The 24,912-nt window shown below is 36.2% G+C and overlaps 1 protein-coding gene across 1 annotated transcript in view; it reads left to right on the top strand.

The window, feature by feature from the left end:
- Window positions 1-20,881, top strand: part of LOC141397076 (uncharacterized) — a 95,209-nt gene extending 74,328 nt beyond the window's left edge. Inside the window, exon 2 of the mRNA XM_073972938.1 lies at window positions 19,794-20,881. Within this exon, the coding sequence (XP_073829039.1) occupies window positions 19,794-20,629 (836 nt within the window). The 3' untranslated portion in view covers window positions 20,630-20,881. The remainder of the gene's footprint in view (window positions 1-19,793) is intronic.
- Window positions 20,882-24,912: the final 4,031 nt, after the last annotated feature.

The following is a 24,912-nucleotide window of genomic DNA, read 5'->3' as shown; positions in this document are numbered from 1 at the left end:
TTGGGTATCTCACCAAAGTTCTCAACGTGTCGTGGATTTCCGTTTTATCCACGATCTTAAAATTGAATTATATATGTATATTATCCACGACATGAAAATGGATTCTAAGTGTTATCCATGTTCTGACATATAGAATTCATTTTCAGAAATGATCCACGAAATGAAAATGGATCATATCTATTATATACGCCCTGAAAATAGATTCTATGTATTATCAATGACTTGAAAATGGATTCTATGTATTATCCAAGACCTGAAATTGTATTCTATGTATTATTCACAACCTAAAAATAGATTATATGTATTATACTCGTCCTGAAAATTGATTATATGTCGCCCGATTTCACTTTTGTCACCCGTAACAAAGTCTATAGAGACGATACTCCTCTACATACTCCTCAACCAGAACAAGCCGTATTACAGTTTTGGGGGCGCTCGATACCGATACTATCAACTATTAATGTTGGATAATAAATTATATGTATGGACACATGTAGTACGTGGAAGTCAGGTACAAGGAGCCCAAGCCACGTAGATGGTGATACCTCCGGAACTGAACATGTTGGTCGATCTACCAAAACCACTGACTACACCAAAATATTGGGTACAACGTTCGACAACATGTTTAGTCGTCAGCTGCGACAAGATTAAAAGTAGGGATAATGCTCTAAAGCTCCTGGCCGGCATAGTCTGTGGTAAGCTACTATGTAGCGCCAGTGTAGTATGCAAAATTTAGCTCTATGAAGTCGAAGAATATTGAAACCTGCCATTATGCCGCTCTGAGGATTGCAACATGGTGCCCCTCATGACACCAGTGTACCATCTTCGTGAGGAGACAAAGATTTTACCGGTACATCAACACGACAAAATGTTGTCGATGCAGTCAGTACCTTCTTTATTGTTCCGCCGTGAACAAGTCCATGTTTCTTGATTAAGGGTCTATAGGTCCTAAAAGATCCTACGGTGAAGAAGTAAAAAATCCTTACTAAATAATGATTGTTTTTTATAGTCGTAACTACTTACCAAATCCCCTATTAACTATTTTTTTAACAAGGGCATGTCGCACAGAGGGGAAACATAGGCCTAAAGTTGCTCAAAACTCAAAATATGAAAATCGTTTTTTATGAAAAAAATGTTGATAAACGGCAACCAGACTCTTTTCTACATTTGCTATAACCATCCTCGACTTTGTAAGATTAACCAATCCAATGCAGCAGTCGATTGAAATCAGCTATACTGAAAACAAAAAGTAAATTTTCCAAAACTAAGAAATTAGGTGAACATTAAAATGACATTATTTTCGCGAAAATTTATATTTTTCAAGGTTTATTGTTTTTGCACAGTCTCCGAACAAGATTAGCATTTAAAATTTTCAGATTGATTTTACATCTTTGCTCTTTAATAATGGTGATACATATCCTCTTTATGAAAATTTTTTATGATAATTTTTAAGATTACTACAATTTCAATAGTGAAAAAGTCTATTTCCCCTTCGTTTCCCGACCATAGTTTCTTCTAATGTTTTATGCGCTTGAGTCTCAACTATCAGATTCTATAATAAAAAATTGCGCATATTTGCGCCATTCCGAAAAAATCTAATTTTTCTCAACTAAAATATGAAATATTTTTATATGGAATTGCAAGGTTTACTCACACTAAATTTTGATCCGCCGTATAACCGGGACTCTTATTTATCAGACTAAACCAACACCTATCAAATATGTCTGCATTATTCAGAAACATTCGCGGCTTTTCTCATGTGAATTGAGAAAAATTTAATTTAAGTAAGTTCCAAAAAATAAAATTTGGAATGAAATATATGTATATGGGACTATAAATACATCTGTACCGATTTGTTTGAAAATTGGCTCAATGTTTTTTGTTGGCTAGTTCAGGTTGCATTTGTCAAATTTCAGTGATTTTGGTACATTTTTATCTCACATCAGATGCGAATATATTTGGTAGCTGCATCCAAATCTGGACCAATTTTCATTATTTTCTATAGAATTAATCCTTGTACAGAAGATATGCTTTGTGCAAAATTTTATATCAATCCGACTATAAATGAGCTTTTTAGGGCTTTTGATCAAATTTTAACACAAATTTCCCCTCTGTGTGTCGCACTAAAAAATAAGCAAAACACATATGTAATGTTTTTCTGTTTTTAGAACTTTTTGTTTTGATTTTATGGGATATGATCTTGCGAACTTCTGATTTATAGCCGAACACACTACACAGTAGCCACGCGTACGAACATTAAAGGTTGTTTAAATGCATACATGTGCTTACATGTGCACCACCAACTGTTGTTTTTTAACAAAAAGTACCCGGCCAACGGTGAGCGTTGAAAACACAACCCTCGGATTTGTAGTCGGACACACACACGCTCTGTGCCTCCGTACTCATAACTTAATAAGGAGTAATATAAGTAGTTATTTTTGTTTAGATTACTTTGTAATGGGTTACATAATGACTAACGGATCCGAATTTTTTGCTGGGTGGTGTGCATGATAATTATCGAAAGGAGTCACTGAAGTAGGTTCAGACTTTGCACATCGTAATATTTCTCTCCTTAAGGTACCTCCCTTACAAAAAGTAAAATTTTTCGCTATGTACAGTTCAAAGTCAGTTCGGTGATTTTTTGGATTGCTCATTACTATTTCCCTTAATGACCTACGATAACTATCGAAAAGAAAGTCTCCCAAAATTAGATCCAGTTTCAAGATGCGCCAAATTTTCACCCCAAAAAATTTAGGATCTAGGTAAATTTATTAATATAGCACGATAGTGCTTGCGACTCCGCAGCTCTGGATGTAAAATTTTCCAATAATTTTTGTGTAACTTACCTTTTCCTCTGCAGGTTAATTACTCAATCAAATGACATTTTTGTACATTCAATGAATCTGTATATTGCTTTTGTTTGTAATATTGTTTGTTGTTGCAGCCATTATTGCATTTACATCAAATTGTAGTGTCTTAATTTCAGTTGCATTGCAGTTCATACAAACACCGCCGCCAACGACAACATTAACAAATACTGACTGGCTGGCTAGGTTAAATGCAACATAATTTACACACCTTGCCAGGGAGTCGTGTTACGACAAAATTTATTGAAGTTTTGAAAACAATACAAAATTCACGGAGAACAGAAGACGAAGTCCAACAGCATTGAGGATAAGAAAATCGAAAATCAAACAGCAGAAACTAAAACTTCATGGCAAGAAAAATGCAAAGTCATAAGCAATTTACAGTTCAAAGATTATCAGCAAAAAGTAATAAACAATAGGGAGCGGGGGTAGAAAAAGATTGCAGCGTCAAAACAAACAAGAGAGGGCTATAGTAGGACGTGGCCGACCATGTGGTACCTTAATAAAAATATTACTCATTTAACACGTTCGCGGACGCAAAAAAAAAAATAACTCAGAGAGGTGCACAAAATGACACAAAATTTTTGTCGAAATTATTTATTTTTGTATTTATTAGTTAATTATTAATCTATATATATATAAAATTCTTCGAGACTGCCATGATGTTCGAAATTAAACTCCTCCGAAACGGCTGGACCGAATTCGATGAAATTTTGTATGTGGAGTTTTTAGGTCTGAGAATAGGTTTTTAGCTATTTCTTATACTGGTCAGTGGAGTGACCAGGGTACCTCCCCCACAAATTTTTTTAAGAAAACGTGAAATCAAAGATAATTTTGAGCGTATTGTTTAAAAATTTATTGCAATACTATGGTAATAACTATCTTGATCCTGAATGGTCATCTCGGAAGTGGAATATCGCGGTCAGCCCAATTTTTTAAAAATGTATAATTATAGGTAACATCCTTAATTTTAGTAAGCGTGACTACAAAAACGCTATAAACACTGGCTTCAATAATTGGGAAAACGCGATCAACACCACATTTTGGAATACAGTACAACCCAAATAATGCTAAATGTCCCTTGACCGAAATTCCAAAACATCGATAGAGAAATCAGGCAAAACTAATTTCAAAGACGGTTAAATCACTATAACGTCTAAAAAATATGCATTGGTCACAAAAGCGATGGGTCAGCAATTCGGTGTATCTACAACCTATCTAAATGTATATAGGGTTTTTTTAATTAAACTTCCGAAATTTTCCTAAATTAAACTTCCGAATCGGCTGGACCGAATTGGATGAAATTGTATGTAGGTTCATAAGGTGGGAGAATACCGAAAATGGAGGGTGTGGGGGACCTCCCCAACAACGGGTTTTAACAAATCGCTAAATATCAGAGATAAAGTACCAATACGTCTAGGTACTCAAAAAAATTGCAATTGTGGCGTCTGCCATTTATGGGTGTTTTGGAAGCAGAATCCGCGATTGCGTCCAATTTTTGAAAACTTTATTCTTACTGATTAGATTTACAAATTCAGTAAGTGGGACAGCAAACATTGCATGAACATTGACTTCAGCGCTTGGAATAACTCGATCAAGACCACGTTTTTTAATACAGCAAAGTCCAGATAAACCCAATAGCATTTTGAAGTCATTTTTTATGAATCACAGATGTTATCATGTTTAGGAGTGCAAAATAATAAAGTGTTCAATGAAACATCTCTCTGTTAACAAGAAGTAAAAACGACGTTAAGTTCGACCGGCCCCAACTTTTATGCACACCACCATAAATTATATTGAAATCAGGTTTAAGCCATTCCGATTGAATAATGTGGCTAAAACATTCAAAATCCCCAAAAAATCGGTAGGTATCGTTTTATGAATGAAAACATGGATTTATACCGACAATTCTCTGCTAAAATATTTGATACCTCTGTTGAATAATGCCGCTAAAACCTTGAAAATATTGAAAATCGGAAGGTATCGTTCAATGAAGGCTACATGAAAAACTTCTACCGAATATTCTATGCGGAAATGTTTTATACCCACAATGAAGACAACACACCAAATTGCCATAGCCATTTCGGTGGGATTATGAGACTAAAACCTCCAAATTATCGAAACTCGAGAGGTTCCGTCCTATATGCCGATAATTCTCTGCAGAAATGGTTTATACTCCCAAGGAAGACTAAGGCTATAAACTTCAAAATACCGAAGGTCGAGAGGTACCGTTCAATGAAGACTATTTAGAAACCTGTACCTGTACCGAATATTCTATGTTTTATACTCACACTGAATGCTAAATACCAAATTGCAGCCATTTCGGTGGGATAATGAGATTCAAACCTCCAAAATATCGACACTCGGGCGGTACCGTTCTAGGGTAGTTCTATCAAAACGTGGACCTATGCTGATAATCCTTTGCAAAAATGCGTTATGCCTCTAAGGGAGACTAAATACTAAAGTATTGTCATTTCGGTAGGATAATGCGGCTAAAAACTTGAGAATTACGAAAATCGGGCGGTCAGTCGGTGCTATATCAAAATGTGGACTGATATAATAAATTTCCAATACCAAACATGCTACGAGAAAAAATAGAAACTTCTGTACCAAATTGAAAAGCCCTGTGTAGAATATCGCGAGCTGTATCTTGATTTCAACAGATAGACGGACATCGTTATATTCACTTATTTTTTATATTGATCACTAATATATACTTTATAGGTTCTCCGAAAACTATTCCGATGTGTTAAAAACAGAATCATAAAGTTAATTATACCCTTCATATTATGGTGGAGGCTATAATTAAAGTAATTTTCTATTTTACATCTGGAGATACTATTGCATGAGGGTAATACCAAAACGTCGATTTATCGTCAATTCGGTTAGAATGTCTGGAGGTATCAATATTAGATAGACAAATTGTAAATAGATTACTAAGCCTTACACGGAAATCCAAAACGACGGGCCAGCAACGCGGAACCGGGTCAGCTAGTATTATTATAATTTTTTGATTTATTATATTATGGATATTTATAAACTTAGTCGTATTCTGTACATCAACCACAAAAAATTACGCTTGTATACAAGTAAATGACTAAAAATTGACATTACATGTGAATGCTATAGCATTAAAGTCCGTGAACGTTTAAGAGGCGTGGTAGTATGTTGAACAAAATTTAGATTCTCATACTGGTTAAACTATTAGCTAGTTTATAAATAATTTTATTTCAAAACTGCCGCATTTTAGGAATACGTCTTTTTAAACAAATTCAAGTGTCCTTCTACTTTGCCGGAATATGTTGTTGGGAAATTAAGTATAGACCAAAAACAAGTAAGAACGGCGTTAAGTTCGGCCCGGCCGACCTTGTTATACCCTCCACCACGAGTTGTATTGAATTAAAACTGAACAATTAGTTTCGTTACGTTTATGAAAAAGACTAAATACCAAATTCCAGCAATTTCGGAAAAACAATGTGACTAACTTTCAATATACCGAAATTCGGGATGTAACATCCTATGGGCGATATATGAAGGCGTGGACCTGTACGGACAAATTTCGGGGGAAAAGTTTTATAAGACCAATTAACAGGACTAAATAACAAATTTCATTTCAGTGAAATATTGAAGCCACAACTTTTAAAATACCGGAGGTACAGTTCCATGGGGGCAATATGAAGGCGTAAACCTATACCTACAAATTTCCATTCTGTAGCTCCAACGAAGACTAAATACCAAATTTCAGCCATTTCGGAGGAATATTGAGGGCAAACTCTTCAAAATACCAGAAATCTGGAAGTACTGTTCTATGGGAGCTGTATCAAAACGTGGACCGATATAGGCCATTTGCAATTCCAAACATCCTAGGAGTAATAGAAACTTCTGGAAGTTATGTTCCACCCCCATGAGTTATATTTAGAGGGACTCTTGACCTTTCCTTGATTTACGTGGTCAGATAACATAGTTACAGCTTAGTATATATAGGGATTCCACAGATTTAATTGTGTATGGTGTAACCATAATCACGCTAGGGGTCGCAGTTATATTTTATTACTGAAAAAAAGTTAGAGTTTTGGTTAAGAAAAATGCCAATAATTTTGAAAATAATCGGATAGTATTTAGCTGGTGAAATTAGTCATAACTTTTGTGGAAAAAATATCAAAATTTTTGTTTTTGGTCCAAATTTTAAATATTGGGACCCTATTCCGACAAATTATAAAGACGAAACTTGAAAACCAACTCTTGACCTCTCCTTTGATGCACATTTTTTTATACATGGTGCAAAAAATACCAATTAATTATATCAGTAACATACCGTGTCGCAATCATATAAAATGATTTCAGTGGAAAACAGTGCCCAGTGGAAGTGGTATAGGGTAGCACATGGTAGCACATTTGCAACATTTCTTGGACTCATATTTCGTAAACTATTTGACACGTTGACTTTTTTTTCAAAAGTTAATTTGTAGCTATTGTCTAGGGCTTCCCTTTATTTACTTTCATGGTCAAAAATTGGTCTATAACAAACCATTAAGGTCCAATTCTCAGACATAAATTGTAGCCAAGACAATAGTTATCGAAAAAGCAGGCAGTATCCAGACTCAAGAATTCTGCATCCTGGACTGGCTGCTTCCATGAAGAATCGGAAATAGGTGAGTGAGGTTAGCTGGGCAACTAAATAATGTAGCTTGTCGTACGTACCCAATCGACAACATTTTGTTGTGTTTATGCACAGGTAAAATCTTCGTCTTCTAATGAGAATGGTCCACTACTGTAATGAGGAGGCATCCTGTTGCAGTTCTCTCTTCTCTTGCCGCATAGCTTACCATAGACCGTCTTATTGCTTTGTAAGAGATCAACAATATTTCTCTGTATGCACTAGGGTTATGACTTTTTGACATTTTCCTCAAAAATGATTTCCTGTAGCAGGGATAAATGAACTTTTGCCTATTAATCACTATGCTATCGTTTATTCCCTTGAAATATAAAAAAAGTTCACGCACAAATCGATTTAAAAAAAAATTTGTTTTTAAAAAAATATATGAAATGAAAAAAATTTTTTTCAAAAAATTATTTTTTGTTGCAGGAATGAATAAATGTAAGCCTACTAATAAATATAATAACGTTTATTTCATTCAAATATTAAAAAGTCGCGAAAAAATCACTTTGATAAAATTTAAAATTTTTTGTTTTTTGTTAAAAAAATATATTTTTGAATAAAAGCGTTTATGACATTTTTACGATTCTCAGAATTGAAGAAAAATAGTGAGAAATAAATTTTATGTCATTTTAATTATCTCATGTGGCTATAAAGTTTATTTTCAATTATATATCTGTTTTCAGTGACTTCAAAAAATTGTCTATAATTTTGAGGTTTTTTCACCGAATCACCTTATAATTAAGATTTTATGTAATCTTATGGCAAAACTCATCACGCTATGATACAGGGATATGAGGTTGTAAAAAAGTCATAACCCTAGTATGCACCTTAAGTGCTGCCGGCCAGCAACTTGAGGATCATGCTTCAACTTCTGCACATAACTGTGGATTGCGCGGGCGAAACTAGTACACCATCGATTAGTATGTTCAGGTGGAGTCTCATTTCAGCCGTCCAGGCTGTGAAAAGAACGGATAACACTCCCCTTGGGGAACTCCCTGTTTCAATATATGGGTGGAGGAAATTTAGTAAGCTTTCCAAAATGGAAAAAAAACTAAAGAAGTCGGTTAAAAATTTGACGATTTATGCAATTTGTTGTGTCAGTGGTAATCACTCTAGCATCCACAAAAAATGAGATAGAACTCTGAAATTTTGGAAAGATACATATTTTGTTTGTGGGCAATATAACGGTACCGTCCGATTGCAAGTATTTTATAAAATCAAAAAACGAAGTGACCGAATGAATACAAACCTATTTTCGTCTTCCAGGGACTCGCACGAAACCGATTCTATGCATCAAAGCCACTAAAATAACTAGTTATTCTGTGGCCCTAGAAGTTGAAAAATAAGTTAAAAATTTTGTTTTTAGAACAGTTGTGGTGGAATTGGTTTCAATTTCAGAACACTTCAAATTTTTATTTTTTTCGCTCTCTGCTGTCGAACACACTACACCACGCGCACGAACATTAATTATTTTGTCAATCAAAAACTCGCGTGCCGACAGTGCACGTTGAACACACAACCTTAGGATTTGTAATCGGACACACACGCTCTGTGCCACTGTACTCATAACTTAGTAAGGAGTAATATAAGTAGTTATTTTTGTTTATATTACTTTACATTACATAATGACTAACGGATCCGAATTTTTGCTGGGATGACTCACGCTAAATTGTTTTCGTATCTCCACATGTGAGAGGGCTCTTAAATGACATTTCACACTCCTCGTCGTACGACGAAGCTCATCACACTGATGTGCTAATTTCGGGTATTCGACTAGAAGGTATGGAGCGAGCGTCTGCAGCTGTGATGATGTCCCGGAAAATTTTGAGGGGACGATCTGAGTGAATGGGCAGCTTTCTGATATGGTGACTGATAAATTCTCTTAATCCTTGCCAGTCAGCTGCCCCAGGGTTCGGAAAAGTACGGAGACGATGATAGAAAAATGGTCTGAGCCCATAGATACGTCATTTATCAGAACGTGTGCTACATTGGTCATGTCTGGGGAGCTGTTGCAATATCATCTTATCGGATCGGAAAGAAAAGAGAATGGAAAATAAGAAAAATATAAATTAACTGATGATATTTAAGAACCAGGCTGCTTCGACTGTATGTGACTAAAGTGACTCAGGTGTGAAGTCAGTTAGGTTAGCAGGGCATGCGAAAAGATGTCGTGTGATGTAAAGTGATTGGCCATATTTTAGAGACTTATCGGAAATGTCTGGTTTTATGAGGGAGATGTAGAATTTGTACATAGAGATGCCGGATCGAAGTTGTGATAAATAATAAGGGTTTTGAATTATGTTGACTTTTTGTGGGAGTTCGATACAACTAGAGGGAGTTTGGCATACACCTTTGCTTATTTTTAAGGGGAAATGTTGTTTGATGTAATTTTTATACCCTCAGCATTTATTCTAACGAGAGCAAAATGTTCCTCATCGAAATAACGGTTTAAGACCCCAAGTATGTTTGGACGAAATCCGTTTCAGGCAATTTGGAGTCGATTTAGCAATGTCCGCCCGTATGTCTGACTGGCTGGCTGGTGCGCACGATAACTCTCGAACAGATGAGGCGATTTGGTCCAAAATTTGGCTTTCATAATATTTTGTCCAAACTTAATTTAAATTCGAAGATGGACCATATAGATCCACTCCTTCAGGTACCTCCCCTAAAAAAGTTCGAAAATGTTCGGAAAATTTGTGCGTACGATAACTCTTAAAGGGTGCAACCGATTTGGTCCATACTTTGCTTATCGAGAAATTGTCACCAGACATACATAGATGAGGTTCCAATATGGGCTCTAGGGGTCCACTCTTTCGGACCTGCTCTCCTTTTAGGACCTGCTCTCGGATCGTTTTGATTTTTGTTGTAGCAGCTTGTATTCGCTGACCCATTACGAAGATACAAGTTTTATCAGCGGCAAGTCCATACCTCCTGAGAAAATAGCCAGAAAGTTGTAAAAATCCCCTATGGCACAATGTGTAGTGGTTGGAGCGCACGATAACTAACTAACACGATTCGGTCTAAAATTTGGCCATAGTAATATTTTGTCTGAACTTAGTTTAAGTCCGAAGGTGAGCCATATCGGCCCATTCCTTTAAGTACCTCTCCCACAAAAGTTCGAAAATATTCCAGCACGCAGACACAAAAAATATGATTGATCCAACAATATTCGAAGAGCTAAATATGTATTGTAAAGATATTGTTAAATTCCAAATGTAGTATTGTGATTTCAACAATTGGGTTTTGTTAAATCCAAAAATAGTTTTTGTCAACTGGACAATAGTTCTCTCTTTTCTTCGACAATTTTTTCTCTCCTCTCGCTATTCGATGCCGTGTTGAAAAAACAAGTATGGTGAGTTTTGTTTGTATGACATGATGCCTTCATCTTTGTTTTTGTGTGTATGTATATCAACAATGAGACTCTTGTTATACCCTACACCACTATGTGGGGAGGGTATTATAAGTTGGTTTTGGCCAAAAAGTTTTATAGAAATAATGGTCGTAGACCCATACTTATATATACCAAAATGATTGTCTCGACGAGCTGAGTCGATGTGTGTGTCCGTCCGTCCGTCCATCTGTCCGTCTGTCCATCTAAACCTTGTAATCACGCTACAGGTCGCAATTTTGATCGGATCGTCACGAAATTTTGGATGTTGATGGGGGTCCCGGAGGGGAAGAAGCCTATTGATTTTGGTGATGGTCGGATAATATTTAGGGGTCGGAAAGGGCCAAAAACTTAAGTGGATAAAAAGACAACGTTTTTTTCCAAAGCGAATATCTCAGCTTCTATATGGGGTATACAAAAAGAAAATCCTGACAATTAAAGTAGAAAATATCAGCTTTCTAATGATGTAAAGTAGGTGTTCGTAGGTGATCAAACAACGAAGATATCACAATAGTTGCAAATAAAACCCCAATTTTCATTTTTGCGATTTTAATTATATTGACGAATATCACAGCTTTAGTTGTAAACTTTCCAAAAGCAAAGCCTGACTATGAAAGTAGAAGATCCCGTCTTTACCATGATGCAAACTAGGTCGGCGTAGGTAACGAAATGACGGAGATATCGCAATAGCCGGTAATACATCCCATTTTTCTTTTTTTTGGAAATCGCGCTACAGGTCGCAATTTTGATCGGATCGTCACGAAAATTTGAGGGTTAATGGGGGTCTCACAGATGAATAACCCTATTGATTTTGGTGATGGTCGGATAATATTTAGGGGTCGGAATGGGCAAACACTTATTAGGAGAAAAGTCAACATTTTATTTCAGAGCCAATATCTCTGTTTCTTTAAGAGGTATATCTAAAGCAAAACCTAGTAAGGAAAGTAGAAAATATCACCTTTACAACGATGTAAAGTAGGTTGGCGTATGTGGTCAAATAGCAGAGATATGGCAATAGTCGACAATGCATCTCATTTTCCGACTTTTTTGTATTCACGCTACAGGTCGCAATTTTGATCGGATCGTCACGAAATTTTGGGGGTTAATGGGGGACCCAAAGAGAAAGAAGCATATTGATTTTGATGATGGTCGGAAAATATTCAGGGGTCGGAATGGGCAAACACTTATTTGGAGAAAGGTCAACGTTTTATTTCAAAGCCAATATCTCTGTTTCTTTTAGAGGTATATCTAAAGCAAAACCTGGCAAGGAAAGTAGAAAATATCACCTTTACAACGATGTAAAGTAGGTTGTAGTAGGTGGTCAAATAGCAGAAATATGGCAATAGTCGATAATGCATCCCATTTTCCGATTTTTTTGTAATCACGCTACAGGTCGCAATTTTGATCGGATCGTCACGAAATTTTGGGGGTTAATGGGCGTTTCAAAGAGAAAGAAGCCTATTGATTTTGATGATGGTCGGGTAATGGGCAAACACTTATTTGGAGAAAGGTCAACGTTTTCTTTCAAAGCCAATATCTCTGTTTCTTTTGGAGGTATATCTAAAGCAAAACCTAGCAAGGAAAGTAGAATATATCACCTTTACAACGATATATATTAGGTTGTCGTAGGTGGTCACTTAGCAGAGATATGGCAGTAGTCGATAATGCATCCCATTTTCCGATTTTTTTTGTAATCCCGCTACAGGTCGCAATTTTGATCGGATCGTCACGAAATTTTGGGGGTAAATGGGAGTCCAACAGAGGAAGAAGCCTACTGATTTTAATGATGGTCGGATAATATTCAGGGGTCGGAATGGGCAAAAACTTATTTAGAGAAAAGGTCTACATTTTATTTCAAAGCCAATATCTCTGTTTTTTTAAGAGGTATATCAAAAGCAAAACAACGATGTAAAGTAGGTTGTCGTAGCTGCTCAAACAACAGAGATATCGCAATAGTCGGTAATGCATCCCATTTTCTGATTTGCTTGTAGTCACGCTACAGATCGCAATTTTGATCGGATCGTCACGAATTTTTTGGGAGTGGATGCTGGTCCCACAGAGGAAGAAGCCTATTTAATTTGGTGATGGTGGGATAATATTCAGGAGTCAGAATAAGCGAAAAGCTTATGTGGAGGAAAATCAACGTTTTTTTCTTATGCGAATATCTCCGCTTCTGGTTAAAGTATTCCAAAAGGAATACCCGTCAATGGAAGAAGAAAAGATCTCGTTTATATTGATGCAAAGTATGTTGGCGTAAGTGAGCAAACCGAGATATTGCAAAATTCAATAATAAACCCAATTTTTCCATTTTTTGTAATCACGCTACAAGTTGGAATTTTGATCGGTTAGAGACGAAATTTTGGGGGTAGATCGGGCCCCACCGAGGAAGAAGCCTATTGATTTTGGTTATAGTCGGATAATATTTAGGGGTCGGAATGGGGAAAAACTCATTTGGAGACAAATTCAAAGTTTTATTCTTTGTGAATATATCGGCTTCTAGTAGTGGTATTCCAACGGCAAAACCTGTCAATAGAAGACGAAAATATAGTAAAGCAGGTTGGCGAAGGTAGTCAAACAAGGGAGATACCCAATAATCGGTAATGCATCCAATTCTTCCATTTTTTTGCAATCAAGCTACAGGTCGTAATTTTGATCTGATGGTCACGAACTTTTGGTTGCTTATGGGGGTCCCAGAGAGAAAGAGGCATATTATTTTTTTTGGTGAAAGCTTATGCACAGGGGTAGTGGTGTAGGGTATCACATGGTCGGCCCCATCCCGACTATAGCCTTTGCTCACTTGTTTTTATTTGTTTCTGTTTTGTTTCATTCTTCTATCTTCATTGTGCTTTGAGGTTTGGTGTTATGCCGGAGTTTGTTATGGTGTTTAATTATTCCTTATGTTGTGGTGGGTGTTTGTGGCTTTTTGTTTGTCTTTGTTGTCAGCCAATGCAGCAAACCATGTATTGTGTTCATCAATGATTGCAATATTATACGCGACATTTATACCCAAGTTATGTGAAAAGTGTATATGAGAAGTATATACACTCAAATCGAAAATTGCTGGGCTGGTTTTCTGGGTTGACAATACTTTTTGTAAACAAAATTAGATTATGATAGTTCCTACAATCGGTATTGTTAACGATTTTTACAATATTGCGGAAATTCGAAAGTTGTTTTTGTATTCTATGTTTGGAACAAAAGATGGTATTTTTGGATTTGGATTAGAATGTTTGAACAAAACAAATACATTTTTGGAACCAAAACAAATATTTTTGTTCCAACAAAAGCGAAAAATATTTTTTCTCTGCGTGAGTAATGGATTAGGTCCATACTTTGCTCATCGTAATATTTCTATGGACATCAATCGGGCTTGAATATGGACTATATGTATATGTCAACTTCTTCAGGTACCTCCCACACAAATATTGGGAAAAATTCAGTTTAAGGCCTGCTTTCGAATTGCTTTTATCTTTGTTGTAACAACTTGTATTCGCTGCCCCTATGACGACGGTGCAAGTTTTTTTCAGGGGCAATTTCATACTTCCTGAGAAAGTAGCCCGAAAGCTATAAAAATCCCTATGGCACTATGCGTACGATAAATTTCCGTCCAAAATTTGGGCTTCGTAAAATTTTATCCAAACTAAGTTTCAGTTTGAAGATTTGCATTGTAGTTAACCACCTTCCGGTACCTACCCCCACCCCAAAAGTAAAAACAGTACGCGCTATATCTGCTGCAACCGTCCAAACATTTTCTAATATTTGGTCCAAATGTTGTTTTACTTCAGAAATCGAGCTTCTCCTTAGGATACCTCCCACACAAAAGTTCAACATTTTTGTTTAGGCGGAGTTTAGGATCTGTCCAAAGAACCTTTGGAAAATTATACCGATGCTATTCTTTGTGGTCCTGTTTAAACGATTTTATGTTTTTCGTGGGCAAGTCCATGCTTCCTGAAATCGTGGCCCAAAACCTCTAATTTATACGGTGACCAACTGAAATGACTAGTTGGCACAAAATCTTTCAAAAGGTATGAATCCCAAAATAAGATCCACTTTCAAAATGGGCTATGTCGGTCCATTCCTTCTAGTACATCCTCCGCAACACATTTGAACTTCAAATTAAATATATTTTTTGTTGGCAGATTTAAAAAAAAAAAGCCTACAAAATCCGTAATCCGTAGATTCGATATTGGCTGAGGGTATATCTCTGTCGGCAAAGCGTATAATACTTTTTTACTTGTTTGTAATATGTTTCAAACAAATGGTCAAATTAATATTGCCTATGGAAAGGTAGTGTAGGCACCGAACAAAAAGAAAAAACTTATTATAGTCCATCGGAAGCCTATGTTGAAAATTCATTGTGACACAACTTTGATATCACGGTTTATGGATCAATGCGATTCAATCTCAAGTACAAAAACAATCTTCAATAGTTTTATGCAACTGTATGTAATACTTATTTTACAACATTCAGTGCAACAAAAACAGCAATATATATTTTGTTTTTGTTAAAAAACAACAACACCAAAAATGATAATAATCAACTTCAAGAAAATAAGAAAATGTTTTGAATGCTTAATGATACAAAGCGTTTTTGTATTTTGCTCTAACAGCAACTACTGAAAACTATGTTGCTGATGGACGGATGGATCAACGTTAATGACATCCATCCTATCGAAGATTATTTCAAATAAAAAGTCAATGGTTTCCATTAAATTTGTGCACTCTGTGAAGTGTTAATGGTGATGACTATGACGATGATGATGACGATTTAAAATTGGGATTGCTAAGAGTTTAATGATTTTTTAATAGCTTGACGTTACAAGTTCTCAGAAGTGGTAGCCTGACATTTTAATTGATAGCAGTGACAGGTAGACGTCATACACCGTACATCACCAATTGGTGATGTTTCAAAACATTTCTTTAGAGGAAATATCAATTAAAGATGGTATTTGATTGCGATGATGGTTATGATTGTATGACAGATAGTAACAGATGTGATAGGTATAAATGAAGCAGCGCTGGATGGGATCAAACTTTTATAGTAAAATTCAAGCAAACGAAAACAAACGTTAAGTTCGGCCGGGCTGAACTTGTTATACCCTCCACCACCACTGTATTGATGTAAATATAAACAATTAATAACTGCTAAACTCTTCTCTAAGTTAAATAAAATTCCTGGGAGGAGAATAATATCTTAACTGATGATAATCCCTTTATACTGATCCCTTTCTGTGTGAAGGTTTTACCCATTGAGATTCCAAAATACTAAGTTAAATCCACTTCAGGAGGAAAATGTAGCATCACTCTTTGTTCATAGTTGTTCTTTCTATCCTCTGACTAAAAACAATACAAAATTACAGCAATTTCGGTTCAAGAGTTTGACAAAAAACCTCGACATACATTAAATTGGGCAATACCAGTCCATGGGGATTAGGCTAAAACCTATATTTACATATGGGGATTTCTGAGTGAAATCGGACACTTTTTCAAAATGAGGTTTTTGATTTCCTTTATTTTTTGCTGTGGAAATGCTGCTCATCAGCAAAACATTTTAGTATATTTTCAGTTTTTTTTTGACTAAAGGTTCCAGAGAAAAAGTCGAATTCTATAAAAACTATATGCAAAGAAATACTCGTAACTTCTTTAATATTGACCTAAATAGAAAAATTTTTGTAATTTTTTAGTTTTTTATCAGCTACCTAAGAAAAAAAGAGAAAAAATGTTTGCACAATATTTAAAATCAATTTTGTCAATTTTCTTCAAAGTACCAAAAATCGTACCGATACCGAAGACGTACCGATATATTTCAGGTGGAAAGTTTTATATACCCTACGAAGACTAAATAACAAATTTCAAGAAGGGGAGGAGGAAGACTTTCCTTCCTAACACACCAGTCTGTCCAGTACAGACCTATCTCACGTGAGATTGACTCTAGTGACCCATACATGGAATGTATGGGGGCAGCAGTAAAGTGTGGTACTGCCGAGATGCAGCTGCTTAATGTGTACATACCACCGATTAATAGCTGTTCCCGGAGTTATATGTCCCATATTAGTTCGCTTTTAGAGGGAATAAACGTCTGGTGCTAGGGTACTTTAATGTTCCTCATGAGCTTTGGCATTCCGTCCTAGGTAATGACCAGAGGGTTGCAGCGCTGGACGAGCAAATTGGTAGCTTCACGTTTTGCTTGGTGAATGAAGATGCTTCTACAAGGATTAGACGATATTGCCACAGCTCGCCGGATATCATCATTGCGGCACCAGGTCTGATAAATGACGTATCCTGGCAATCCGTCATTTCCCTTGGCTCAGACCACCGCCCTATCATCGTCTCCCTAAACAGACCACCCGGTTTCATAACCTTGAACGGGGTACTTTTCTTAACCATGGTGAGGTTGATTGGCAAGGATTCAGAGATTTTACCAATCACCGCTTCAGAGGGCTGTCCACTCCCTCAGATCCTCAGAAACCTGAGAGAACTTTCCGTTAGTAAACGAATATAAGCGAAAAAAGTGGCTAGATCACCTGAAGCAATGTAAAATTGGTACAAGATTAAGTAAATTGTGGGCAACGGTTGAATCCCTCTCGAACGGCTGTTATTTTCTATGTTGTGATAGTAACTGACCCAAAGAGGTGCGCGTTTTATTTTAACCGGCAGTTCATAGATCACCCCGAGAGTGATAGGGCGAAGAGAAATATGCTACGCCGTATATGGAGATCCCTCCCAGCCGAGGAAGAACCTCCACAATTTACGATGGGCGATGTTGCATATGCCATCCGAAACGCGAAATCATCCACGCCGAGGATTGATGGTAATGCTTAAGCAACTGGATGAACCCGGAGTTGAGTATTTAACAAGTGTCACCCATATTGTACCAGAAGCCCTGAAAGTTGGCAGGGTTCTTCCTCTACTGAAACCTGACAAGCATACCAGCAGAGGTGAATCGCCGATTTCACTCCTGTCCTAGAGGCACTACTTCTCCCAACGATGAGAAGCTGTTTCCAGTTGGCCAACATCAACATTGATTTCGGAAAATGCTACAACAGCATTAGACGCCATATCCACACATATCAGTAGAAGACTCAACCAGAACAGGCCATGCGACCGAACAGTTATGGTGGCTCTTGACTTATCGAAGGCGTTCTATACTGTCAGCCATGCCATGATAGGTTTAATGTCTACATAGCTGACCTAGTGCAGTTCTTGCATCTGAGGACTACGAAAATAACCGTTAAATCCACTGCCACACTGTTCAGCACTTGGACGGCTGAAATTAACATATTGGTCGATGGTGTACTTATTCCGACCACTAACTACCCCAAAATATTGGGAGTAACGTTCGATAGCATATTTAAGTCGTCCGCGCAAGCGACAGCTATTTGCGATAAGATCAGAAGCAGGAAAAAGGTGCTAAATTCGCTGGCCGGCAGCACTTGAGGTGCTGATAAAGAAACCTCGTTGAATTGCAACAGGGTGCCTCCTCATGACACCAGTGGACCATGTTCATGTCGATGCAGTTCCTGCTTGAGTGTTATCCCTGTCACGATATAATGGACAGACTTTCCCCACGTCAGGAGAGATATTCATGATGAATCACTACATTTTCACGGTTGGCTTACACACAAGCCATTCCTTATTTCAGATTGTTCGGTGATTGTGTTCATGTCAGACCGACATTAAATAAATTCTGGAGACTGGGTCTTTTTTCTCAGGCTTACAAAAAACCTAACACCTACCTTGAGACTCGTTTCATGGGATATATCTTTAACGGACTCCCTGTGGCGATCTAATATTAAACCTGCCAACCCGGACAGAAGCAAAAGAGGTCTTTCATTCCCTATTAGTATACCCTCAAAAAGGGTATATACACTTTGATACGACCAAAAATGTGCCTCATCGAAGTAACGGTCTTACGCTCCAAGTATCTTTGGACGAAGGGAGCAATTGATTTGGTTTAAACTTCGCTCACATCGTATTATTCCTTCCAGATATATCGGGTTCGAATATGGACTATATCGGTCCACTACTTCGGGTACCTTCCGCACAAAAATTGGGATAAAGTGAAGTTTAAGAGCTCCTCTCGGATCTTTCTGAAATTTTTGTCAGTAGGTTGTCCCTGCGTCTCCATTTACGACGGTACAATTTTTTTCTTGCGCAAGTTCATACTTCCTGAGAGCTCCAAGAAACCCTGACAGCATCAACCACAATGGAAAATCCGGAAGATAATTCTCGCAGGGAGTTTCTGATTGGTGCAGACTTTGCACATCTTATTATTTTATCCAGTCATGTATCAGGTTGGAATATGGACTATACCGGCCAACTGCTTCGGGTACCTCCCTAGGAAGAAGTGAAGTTTATGATCTCCTCTCGCGTCGTTTTGATTCTTGTTTCTGTAGGTTGTTCTAGCGTCCCCATTTACAATGGTTACATTTTTTTCTTGAGTAAGTCAATACTCCTGTGATAATGGTACATAAGCTCCAAAACCCTGCCGACACATACTAAAATGGCTGTTGTGCAAGATAACTCTAAAACTAATTTAATATTTCAAGTCTCTTGTGAAGAAGTTTGGTTACTAAAAATGTTTGGTATATGTCAATGATTTGGTATAGCCCCACATTACGTCACCTACAGATTCTAAAGCAAACTCTTGATTCAAAATCGTTATATTTTATATACGGCACAGTTATTGTGTTTGGTTTTGTTTTTTTTTGCCTGCGGCTGAGGGTATGTCTCCTTCAGCACAGTTGACTAATACTTTCTTACTTGTTCTTACGCCTCAATACCATACCTCAACAGCAGAAACACATTTTTGTTAAATTAATAATTATTTTATTTTTATCACAAAAGCCTTATATATTTTTTTTCTTTTTTCTTTTAGCTTCTTCTTCCACGAATATCACTGATACACTTCCCTCATCAACTGTGCGACGACAGGAAACGGTGCAATTCGAAACAACTTTAAAACCTCGAGGAATTCATATAGTCCTAGAAGAGGAAGAAGAAGAACATCCTGCTACATCCCAAGATACTCTCACTACAGCGGAACAAAATTATTTCTCCACCTATTATCATCATCCAAGTTTGCCACCATTGGGTCACTCAAGACCCTACTATCAGGCAACAGAAGAACCATTCTTTCGCACATATCTCAATCAACAGCATCAAAAACATTTTCTAACAAAAGCCAGGCCACAAGCTTTTTCCCACTACGATGCCAGTATTTTGGGTTCAGGTGATTTTGGTATTTTACGTGGTGGCACATTTTACTCCGATGAGGATTTGGGATATCATCAAGAAGGTACTGGAGATTTTTATTATAGTGATGCTAGCAGTAATTCCCATAGTGGTCCAGCCACCGAGGGATTTATACAAAAATATACCTATCCCGAAGAACAATTTGCCCAATTTCGTGATTTTGCCGAATTAAATGCACCTTCTGAAGCAGATTTCTCACAATACGTGGTTGTTTATGCTGCTAAGAATTCGACTAGCCCAAAAAGCCAAGAGCCAAGTCATGGGCCAAATAACATTTTTGAACAATTACAACAAATTGATGCAGAGAAGGCGGCCGAAGAGAGAAAGTTCAAAAAGAACACTTCTACGGGATTGAGTTCAAAGAAAATGAAATTGGTTAAAACGAAAATTGTTAAAAAGAAATGGATACCAAAAGTTTCAAAAGTGCCCGAAGAGGATCCACTGTTGGCTTTGAGTTAATGGGGTTAAGGAGTTGTTCATGTGTATGCCAGAAAAATAAATCGATTAAAGTAGAGACATTATTATTGGAAATTGAAAAAGTAAAAATTATTTTCCTCAATATGTGTAAATATGTATTTATGTATATATACGAGTTTTATATAAAACCGATGCCTGAAATTCTCATAGAAAATAGTTAACATTAGATTTTTTATCTTGTAGACAAAATAAAGTTTTTGAATAAAATTGTTTTATATTTAAACTCCCTTAAAACACTGTGTTGGTGATTTTCATGTTACACAAACGTTATTAAATTTTCTAATCATTGCCTTATTTACTGTTAATATAACTTCAATTCAACTATAAAAATAACAAATAAAATATAATTTAAAAAAATTAAGTAACAGTGTTTTATTTATAAATGCACTTAAAAGTAGAAAATAATTTTTCATGATCTCTCAAATAAAAAGCTTGCATTTGAATTAGAAATTGTGACAATATTGAACGGCAAGCGTTTTATTTGAGAGATTCCATCATGAAAAATTATTTTCTACTTCTAAGTGCATTTATAAATAAAACACTGTTACTTAATTTTTTTAAATTATATTTTATTTTTAACTTTTTAGTAAATAATTTTTTTTGACCACTGAGAACAAAATTATAGTCAATTTAGGCCGAAAACTTAGATAAAAACTTTAAAATGCCTGAAATCGTGTAGTATGGACTTATGTCCATAATTTTTGGTGGGGATGTTTCTGTACCATTGGGGACTCCAAATGCCAAGTTACAGCCAATTCTGGCTAAAAATTAAGATAAAATCCTCGGGCGTTACCGCTATATGGGGGCTATACCAAAACCTGGACCTATGTCCATAATTTTTAATGGGCACGTTTCTGTACCATTGGAAATCCTAGTTATCAAGAACAGCCAATACGGGCTTAAAATGTCGATAAAATACCTTAAATCGAGTGGTACCGCTGGATGGGAGCTACAGGAAAAAAATGGACCCATGTTGATTTTTGTTTCATATTCATGTATTGTCATCCAAATCTGAAAAGTGTACAAAGTTTTAGTTCTATTGGTCAACTACAACTGTGTGAAAAATGAGTTACCAGATTTGAAAAACAAATTAGATAAAAAACTGTAAAACAGTGTAAAAATGGACGAATATTGGTTTTGATTTCATATTCATGTATTGTCATCCAAATCTGAAAAGTTTGCAAAGTTTTAGTTCGATTGGTCAACTCCAACTGTGTAAAAAATGATTTACCAGATTTGAAAAGCAAAATACCGGAAATCGGGTGGTAACGTTATATGGGGCTATAGAAAAAATTGACCCATATTGATTTTGGTTTCATATTTACGTATTGTCATCTAAATGTGAAAAGTGTGCAAAGTTTTATTTCGATTGGTCAACTGCAACCGTTTTAAAAATCAGTTACCAGATTTGAAAAAGGGGTTAAGTTAGACACCGTTAAAACACTGTAAGACTGGACCAATATTGGTTTTGATTTCATATCCAAATATGAAATGTGTGCAAATTTTAAGTTCGATTGGTCAACTGCAACTGTGTGAAAAATGAGTTACCAGATTTGAAAAGCAAATTAGATAAAACACTGTAAAACAGTGTAAAAATGGACCAATATTGGTTTTGATTCCATATTCGTGTAATGTCATCCAAATCTGAAAAGTGTGCAAAGTTTTAGTTCGATTGGTCAACTGCAACCGTGTTAAAAATGAGTTGCCAGATTTGAACTAAACACACACCAAAGCAAGTTAAATAAAACACGGTAAAAACACTGTAAAAACCAGAACATTAAATGGTTATAATAAAATTAAAACACACTAAACGATAAAATCTTAATAAAACACATTTATGATTTTGTAATTAACAAAGTAAATAAACACATAAAAACAAGGCAATAATTTAATATCGTAAAAAATATGACCTAATATATAATTATCCTCAGTTGTGTGTGTTTTTTTCTAATTAACATATAAAGCGGGAAATTTAATTGATTTAAATTATTAACTGTAAAATATTTAAATTATAGTCTCCGTCAAGTGTGGACATTTTAATTTAATACGATCCGCACAATCTACGCACATTTGTTCTCATTTCTTGCAGTAGCCTTATCGTAGCCTATCGTGTTCGTGTAAACATGGCTATTAAACAAGTTATAAAAGGAGACACCTTTCGCCTGCCTTTAAATGTCTGGAGGTGTACTTGCCATTGTCACTTGTGAACGTGGTTCGATTGACTAATAACCAAAGTTATTGGTTATAAATAAAATTCACAGGAATTGATTTTGAGATTTAGTAGGCGGTAAAATTATACCTTGTCATAATCGAAAAATTATTATAGTGTCTGTAACTGGAAAATAATTACGATAATATAATTTATTCATATTCGACATTAATGTTTTGAAAACTATGTTAGTAACTCAATAAGGTATGCTTGACATTCCCCTACGTTTTTTAAAGGCAAAACATGCATAATAACAGGTGTAAACTAAGTTATTGTCATTTGTTAAAATTTCATTTGGAAAGTGAATTTTCCATAGCCTGAGCACACTATCCGTATTAAAGCGATGAATTTTCTACTTTTTTCGTAGCATTTTTAATTTTCATGTAGCAGGAATGAATGAAACTTTTGCTTATTAATGACTAAAAGAACGTTAATCCATGTATGTACTGCAAAAGATAACGAAGCAAAACCAAATTATTGAAAAAAATATATATTTTTAATTTTTTTTTAATTATATACCTGCATCTGATCAACAAATTTGTGTAAAACTAACAAAACTTCTGGAAGAGTAAAAACAGTGCAGAATGGAAACAAAACGTTGACTTATTGAAGGAAAAGTTGTACATGTATATGAAAGGAGGGAAATAACCCCTTAAACAGCCGAAAGTCGAAAGTTTCACGGGCTCAAATAGGGAGGATGACAATGCGGCATCAACGAGCTAAAGGATGCATAACCCAACATATATTGCAAGACGGTTTGTTATAAGTTGTGCCGCAAGCAGGCATTCCGCTGAGTGCATTGAAATCGTAACCTCATGTCAGTCAGGAATCCACAAGGCTAACAACAAGGAAGCGGTGAAGGAGTACTTGGCATGCACGCTTTATCTGAAGAAATGGAGCATGCATTTTGATGACCAACACATTTACATATCCTGAAGCATGTAAAACAACTTCTTACTGTGAATCTCAGAGAAGTTGTTTTTCTTGCTTGCTTTCCAATGTCTACGTTATAATTTAACTTCCATTCCCGCACTGGGTACTGTTGTTTTGATGCGATGCGGTGGCTTGAGGTCACAATTTCCTTTATTCGATATTCTGGAGGACTCTGGAAGCTTGAGTAAAGGAAACTGTTACAGGTAGTGATCTCCTACCTATGAAAGGTCCCTGCCGTGGTGTCAGTTGCCCATGTTCCCATGTCAGTTGCCCATGTTCCCCACACCACTATATGGGGAGGGTATAATAAGTTGGTTTTGGCCAAAAAGTTTGTTACGCATCGAAATAATGGTCGCAGACCTATACTTATATACACCAAAATTAATGTCTCGACGAGCTGAGTCGATCTGGCTATATTTGTCCGTCCCTCTTTCAGGTCGCAATTTTGATCGAATCATCACCGAATGTTGGGTGTTGATGGTATACCAAAAGCAAAACCTGACCAATAGACATCAGATTTTTCATATTTTTGATAATTATAATGTAAACAATTCGTTTATTAAACAAAAGAAGTTGGAGCTTTGTACGTATTATTGATTATTTTCAATATGATATCGAATTTCTGTCATTGGAACGATAAAATTATATATAAAAACGAAGTTACGATTGGTTGAAATTTCAAAAATATGCAAAAATCGGAAAGAAGAAAATGTCACCTTAGCAACGATAGGTGGTCAAACAACGGTGATATTGAATAGTCGCAAACTCAACCCAATTTTTCATTTTTGGGATTATAATTGTAACAAGTAACAACGGCGTTAAGTTCGGCCTCCACCACGAGTTGTATTGAAGTAAAATGGAAGAATTAGTTTCCTTTCGTTTATGAAGAAGACAAATACCAATATTTCTGTAAGATAATGTGGCTTAAACCAAAAATACCAAAAATCAAAAGGCATGCTTTTATGGGGGATATAGGAAGACGTGGACCTACACGAATTCTTTTCTGGAATATTCTATAACCCCGCAACTATAAATACCCGCAACGAATAATAAATACAAACTTTCAGCCATTTCGGAGGAGTATTGAGTCCACAATGTTCAAAATACCGAAAATCGGGAGGTA

Source organism: Musca autumnalis, unplaced genomic scaffold, assembly GCF_047663935.1.
Source record: "Musca autumnalis isolate F117 unplaced genomic scaffold, ASM4766393v1 scaffold_3, whole genome shotgun sequence".
Lineage (NCBI taxonomy): Eukaryota > Metazoa > Arthropoda > Insecta > Diptera > Muscidae > Musca > Musca autumnalis.
This window is presented reverse-complemented; position numbering and strand designations above follow the sequence as displayed.